Here is a 7,521-nt window from a genome sequence, read left to right as displayed (position 1 = left end):
TTGAAATTATGAATCGCATAATACTGATAACTTGGCACTGAAATATATAACATTTCTAAGAATCACATGAATCGAACTGATATATAGGTGGTACAGATTTGTTGATTCTGATAAAAAAGTTGATATTTATCACTCAAGTACAGGGCCACATACAGAAAACGTATTTTCAAACCACCTACACACCTAAATATTAATGCATCAGCCCCTATTGCAGTAAACACACAAACAGCAGATAATGTTGGGGTGTTGAACCCCCGAACCCCCATATCCAACCCCCTGAAGTATGACGCAACACTGCACGTCTAAGAAAGTGTATAGACGGGGGTCGGGTGGTTTCAAAATGAATTGCCCATTTTTTCCTGAGGCCAGGCCATTGGAATGGTTCAGATTGATTGTGCATTGCGTTTTGGAGGAAGATCGTATACATGTGGTCAGTAGCCTAGCAGTGAGCCAGTGACCCGGCCTCCCTCTCACGTTACGTCCTATATATAACATCGCCCCTCCTCGGCCTCCTCCCACCCACCCACCCTCCCTCCCTCCCTTCCTCTCTCTCTCTCTCTCTCTCTCTCTCCCAACTTCCCTGGAACCACCTTCTCCCTGGAACCACTCTGGCCTCAGCCGTCTCTCTTCTCCTCCGTCTCTCCTCTCCTCCGTCTCTCCTCTCCGTCTACCATCTCAGCATAGTCAGTGTTTACCAGCGCTGCGCCTGGCAACAAGCTGCATGCTCAGGATTACAGGAGGCCTTACCTTTCAACACTGTGAGCTCTGCCTTCCTGCTTCGATCTCTCTCCTTGGGAACTAACGCGGGGCACACGGAGGTGCGAGGTGAGAGAGCCGTGGAGGAGAGCCCTGATTTGAGGCGCCGTGTCCGCACACCTCCCTCAACTGGCTTCAGTCCTCTCTACTCTCTCTCTGTCTTGTGGTCTCGATTAGTGTCTGGTTGTTCCTGGAGGTTTTGGTGGTTGTGTGTGTGGTGGACTTAGGGGAGTTCGTCTCACGGGTGGATCTCGTGGAGCACCGTGATGGATCACTCCCTGTTTGGGTGCCTCCGGAGCCCCCACGCCCCGGCCCAGGGCCTGCACCCCCACCCTGCCTTTACCCAGTCCCCGCTGGTGCTGCACGGACGCTCCGACCACATCTCCTACTCCAACCTGCCCGACTCCTCGTCCCCCTGTGGGGGGTACCCTGGACCTGGGGGGGAGGAGGCGTACGGAGGGCAGCAACACCACCATCGTGGAGGACACCTCCATCAGCATCAGCAGCATCCCCACCACTCACAGCACCAGGCCCACCAGACCCCCTGGCATGTCCCCCAGATTCCCTCACCCAACACCAGGCATGGCCTCTGCCTGCCTCCTCCGGACAGGCAAGTCTCAGAACTGTGTGGTGGAGGGACCGTGAATCTGTGTGGATTCCAGACTAACCCCGGTCTAGGAGGTAGTAGTGACCCTACAGGTGTGTCGTGTGTTCCTGGGGACGTTGGACGACAGACGATGTCCCCGGACGAGACGGAACAGAGACGGAACAGTAAAGGAAAAGATGACTTGCACAGCTCAGGTAAGATGAGGACAATGAGGACATTATTCTCTCCTCTTCTCTTCTCTTAGCTTTGACTTCAGTGTCACGCCCTGACCTTAGTTATCTATGTTTTATGTATTATTTTGGTCAGGTCAGGGTGTGACGAGGGTGGGTATGTGTGTTTTTGTCCTGTCTATGGTTTTTGTATATCTATGTTTTTTTTTGTATTTTGTATGTCTAGGTAATGTAGGTCTATGGTGGCCTGAATTGGTTCCCAATCAGAGGCAGCTGTTTATCGTTGTCTCTGATTGGGGATCCTATTTAGGTTGCCATTTACCATTTTGGTTTTGTGGGTTATATTCTATGTTTAGTTGCCTGTTCTGCACTAGCCATATTGCGTCACGGTTGGTTTTGTTGTTTTGTTCAGTTCTGATCAGTGTTCTCTCTTTTATTAAAGAGTTATGTTCGCTTACCACGCAGCGCCCTTGGTCTCCTCTTTATGACGACCGCAACATTCAGACTCAAGGTTTTGGTAGTTTCTTTCAAAACTCACTGAGGAGTTTTCATCACCTAGCGAGGGAGTATAATGATTTGAAGTGTTTGGTTTGTCTATTCTCATATCTCTGTGTCAGCAGACAGTTCCACAGATGTCGAAACAGCAGAGAACAGTGTGTGATACAGTAACAAAACATCTATTTGTTGCATTTTTTTGTTAATTGGCTCATGTTTCCATGATCACTGAACGCCCTGCAGTTGTATGTGTCAGTAATCCTACATTGGAGAACCTCAGGAGAAGAGTCCAGCGCATACCTTTTAGTTCTTAAAGTTCTTAGTTCTGATGATTACAACTGATGTCTTATTCGATTACCGACTGCTTGATGCTCATAGTTTAATGTTAAATATCATTTTGTTTTCTTAATTGTCTAATTGCAAGTGTAATTTGTTCATTTCAATTACCGGCTACTGCACAAAGGTTATCTGTAATTTAACACTTAACTGTACTAACATACCGGGAAGACATTTCACTATAAGACCTTATGTTATAGCTTCTTTATGTATCTTCTATTATCTTGATACATTGATTGTCTTATATTAGCTTATCTCAACTGTTTTCCATACTGTATTGACATTCATTTATCTCCGGAATGAGTGTTTACAAATTAACGAGGTAGAAGTAGGCTAACTTTATTTGCTAATTCATATTTAAAATAAATGCAGGCAAGCGCTTCTTAGAAACAACATCTTATTATGTGAAACCCTAGGCAGCAAGGCCGTAAACATCAAATATGATCTTGTACTTCATTTCACCCAAGCGCAATTAATACAATTATTCTCATACCATCATTTTGTTCCCTTTTCAGTAGAACAACATATATTAAATGAATTAATCTTTTAAGGAAATATTTTTGGGAAGCAAAATGATCAAAATTCAATTAAACCATTGGACTAAAAAAAGCTTAAATTATCTTTATTAATGCTAAGGTCAATAGTCATACTATTCCATTGACAATCTTAAATAAAGACATGAGCTAGTGAGATACATTACTGATTTGCAGTCATCTTCTGTTATGTGAAGCATTAGATCCATTGCCTTTCCATTTGTCTCAACAGTAGATATTAAGATACTCTCTCAGCGGTACTGTAATCAGGGTGATGATTTTTTTTTTCTGTCTTTTGCAACGTTACATAGATGGATTGACTCACTTTTACCTCAATCTACCATTCTAATTAGACTATTAAACTGTTTCTCCTTTAACGTTCTTCAATCTCAACAGCCCTCAAACCAATGTTATAGGTTATAGCCCGGGACAGCCAAGTTTTTCTTTGTCTCTCTCTTCAGGCTCCCAGGGATAATCAACAGGGACATTTTCCTCCAGGGTATTAATGTCCTACCGGTGTTATTTCTGTGACTGTTAGAACGGCCACACCTGGGCTTTTTGATAGGTTTAAACCTACATAGTATTTATGGCTGTAGAATGTATGTACCTATAGCATTAGCCGCAACAGCTGTGCGCAAAAGCAGGCTTATAATGGTAGTGGAGAATTCATCCATACTACTTTTGGATACCACTGCAATATGGATGATAGAATGGAATGGAACGGAATGGAATGCAACGGAACGGAACGGAATGGAATATAACTTTATTGCCCATTAGAGACAGACATTCTCATTTTTGTGCAGTGAAGAGTTACATAATAAAAAAAGGTTTATGTTAGGTCCCATTTCCACATTTGTTAAACAGCTATTTTGAGATGAGCACAGTCAGTGGCACGTGTGAGTGTGTACATAAGTCGGTGATATAATTTTACACCCTGGCCACTGAACGACTGTGTTGCCTTTGAGAACGCTGAGGGTGTAAGGGACAAACTGATCTGGACCCCGGGTGGAGTCTCAAAATGGCCGATGGCTAAATGCGTTGGACTCGTCATTCAGGGCACAGCACTAGACCTAATATGGCTGTATATGGCTGTATATGGCTGTAGCCGTCATTATTATCGACAGACACCATAATAATGCAAGCCCCATCCATTTAGAGACTAGACACATCAGGTCCTTAATAAGGTACTAGCACAGTGGCTGTACTTCCTGGCGGCTACATGTATGCAAACACAAGGGCTGATTCTACATCAGCGTAGGGTTACGACAAGAGGACTGCTCTCTGTATCCAGAAGCCATTTCACTGACACCTGCTTTCAGTGGCGTCGTGCAACAACACATTTTATTGGGGCACTGATAGGATGGGCACATTTGATTTGCATGTATCTGTGTTATTCTCCCAGCAAGCACACGTGCAATTGTGTCCAGTAGTTAACTTTCCTCCTTCACTTCCCATCTCTCAGGTCAGTTTTACACCAGGGTGCAATTCTGATTGACAGGTAGTAGAAGTCTGAAGCATAACCCAGGAGCTGCCATGGACATTTGAAACACCTCTAACACAAATCACATTTCCTTATTTTCCCTGGCACATTACAAAAGGCAACCTGGTCTTTTTTTAAGTTTCTATTTCTGATGAGGCAATGGTATAACAATGATGTGGCAATAGTGAAATAATAGGTGAAATTCACCTTGGTAAATAACAAAGAATGCAAAACAAAGTTTAAAATGAATTGTAGATTAATTTTGTGGGAATATTAAAGGAGTATTGTAATTTATTGTACGGTATAAATCATTAAACAATTGTTTCAAATTAAATATAATCCCCAAACTGTATGAAAGACAATTTGTTTGAAAACTTATTTCCAGAAACTTCTTTGTCCCATATTCTGTTTTTACAAATGGAGGTGCCATGAATAGAGGGTACAAGCTGTGCTTTGACTGTGTGATGTGGCAGACACAGACTCTTTCCTGACACTATTTGGATTGTCAACATATCCAACACATCCAACATTTACAGTTGAACTAAGAAAATGTCAGCTGGTTTTGTGTGGCGCGGACTAAAGAACAGCGCGTAAATTACAACTCCATGCATTTGACGCCCTGAAGTGTGATGTTTAGAGAAATCCATTGATGTTTGTCCAATTTTAAGCCACATCTATAAGGGAAAATATATTTGAAAGGATTTCATTAATGGACCCTTTTCAGAACCCAATTGAGCAATCTGGATTAAATACAGGCAATTGGATCAAAAGGAATTACAATCTGGATTAAATACAGGCAATTGGATCAAAAGGAATTACAATCTGGATTAAATACAGGCAATTGGATCAAAAGGAATTACAATCTGGATTAAATACAGGCAATTGGATCAAAAGGAATTACAATCTGGATTAAATACAGGCAATTGGATCAAAAGGAATTACAATCTGGATTAAATACAGGCAATTGGATCAAAAGGAATTACAATCTGGATTAAATACAGGCAATTGGATCAAAAGGAATTACAATCTGGAAAGTCTTTCTCAAGTCTACTTAACTTCAATCAAATATACAACGAATCACACACACAACACTCTCTTCCCTGTCATCGTCTGAATTGCTTTAGCCATGTAGAGTGGGCTGGTGTAAGTTTTCAGACCATGCTTCCATTTTATGTCTAGGCCCATGGTTGGTGCTCAGATGATCTGTGTATCTATTGGTCTATTGTTCAGCCTACTAGGTGATAGCTGGGAGGTCCACACCCTACTGTCCCACATTACCACACCACATTATCACGCTACTACACACCCCACATAGCAGAGGCAGCATGAACCTAATTTTTATGGGGTCAGTTCATTGGCAATTTCTCGCATGGAATAGCCTTAATTTCTCAGAACAAGAATAGACACGAGTTTCAGAAGAAAGTTCTTCATTTCTGACCATTTTGAGCCTGTAATTGAACCCATAAATGCTGATGCTCCAGATACTCAACTCTTCTAAAGAAGTGTTATTGCTTATTCAATCAGCACAACATTTTTCAGCTGTGCTAACGTAATTGCAAAAGGGTTTTCTAAGGATCAATTAGCCTTTTAAAATGATAAACTTGGATTAGCTAACACAACGTGCCATTGGAACACAGGAGTGATGGTTTCTAATAATGGGCCTCTGTACTCCTATGTAGATATTCCATAAAAAATGTGCCGTTTCCAGCAACAATAGTCATTTACAACATTAACAATGTCTACACTGTATTCTGATCAATTTGATGTTATTTTAATAAGCAAAAAATGGGCTTTTCTTTCAAAAACAAGGAAATGTATAAGTGACCCCAAACTTTTGAACGGTAGTGTACATTACCGCTTCACATTACCCCACCCCTGATGGACCTCAGCTTCATCTACCCTCAGATCCACCAGAGATGAGCTCTTGGAATCACTTTTGTCTTTCAACAATAGAGCTACAGTCTTGAGTTGGCTAGCATCAAACATTACCTCTCCCTTTGGATAAAACTTCTATTTCAAAAAAGTGATAAAGTACTGGAGAGAGGCTGAGACAATTTCACCAGCTTTCCAGTTAAACAAATGATTGTTATAGGACATATTCTCTGTGTCGCCTAGGTTTCAAAGAAATGAGGCTTTGGCAAATTGATCTGTGAAATGTTCACATACAGTAAGAATGTGTTACAACTTAATGGTATTTGAGAGATATCAGTCCGTTTGTTTCTATGCTCTAAGGAGCGAGCGAAGATGAGTGAGTCTGTTTCGGAGAAAGAGCATATTTGGAGGTTGCCTGAGTGAGCTGGGCTCTGGGACAGTACTCCCTGCATGGCTCTTCTCATGCAGCCCCTCCCCCAAGAAGACACTATAGTGTGCATGACCAATATCCCCATAATAAAAGGTGATTGGCACTGATAATTGTTTAGCTCTTGGTTTGTGTTTCAGCAGTTTATCACGCAATCCCTTCTTTTCTCCCACCCCTTTTATTCTCCTTTCTTTTTTGGCGACTCAACTGTGTCTGGAAAAAGTTCTGTTTTTCATTTTAGATTCCCAGGACGGGAGCTATAAGTCTGACGTGAACAGCAAGCCCAGGAAGGAGAGGACAGCGTTCACCAAGGAACAGATCCGGGAACTGGAGTCAGAGTTTGCGCACCACAACTACCTGACGAGACTTAGGCGATATGAGATAGCAGTCAACCTCGACCTCACAGAAAGACAAGTACGTTACCTGCATATGAAAAAATGCAAAATAAGTTGCATGTGAAAAGTGAAAAAAAATGTAAATGTGAAAAAGTAAGACCTGTTGTCTTGCTAAAAAAAACAAGTTAATAGCAAAACACGATGCAGTTTATTTCTCCCTTTGATGATCAAATAAATCAGAAAATTGGCAGCTCATGTGTGAACAAAATAACTAAAGGAATCGCAGTTACAGGATTAATACTGTAATTACGCTAATAACTCAGACACTTGTATTCAAAGAGTCACAGTGAAGTGAACACTGAAAATGGCAGCTAACGAAAGTTGATATGGATTCTATTAAAAACCTTGGAATGAAAAACGCTGTATGTTTTTGACACTAGCAAACGCTTGGACATGTCATGCTAACGCACTGAATGTAATCACTTCCAAACCAAACCACAGAGGCTCTTT

At 41.7% G+C, this 7,521-nt stretch overlaps 1 protein-coding gene across 2 annotated transcripts in view; it reads left to right on the top strand.

The window, feature by feature from the left end:
• Window positions 1–571: 571 nt before the first annotated feature.
• LOC110496448 (homeobox protein MOX-2) overlaps window positions 572–7,521 on the top strand; it is a 14,617-nt gene continuing 7,667 nt past the window's right edge. For both annotated transcript variants that reach the window (XM_021572365.2, XM_021572364.2), the window contains exons 1-2: window positions 572–1,557; window positions 6,918–7,090. In XM_021572365.2, coding sequence (XP_021428040.1) covers window positions 1,023–1,557; window positions 6,918–7,090 — 708 coding nt within the window. In that variant the 5' untranslated portion in view covers window positions 572–1,022. The remainder of the gene's footprint in view (window positions 1,558–6,917; window positions 7,091–7,521) is intronic.

Source organism: Oncorhynchus mykiss, chromosome 18, assembly GCF_013265735.2.
Source record: "Oncorhynchus mykiss isolate Arlee chromosome 18, USDA_OmykA_1.1, whole genome shotgun sequence".
Taxonomy (NCBI): Eukaryota; Metazoa; Chordata; class Actinopteri; order Salmoniformes; family Salmonidae; genus Oncorhynchus; species Oncorhynchus mykiss.
Note: the sequence above shows the minus strand (reverse complement) of the source record. Positions and strands in the feature narration are given on the sequence as shown.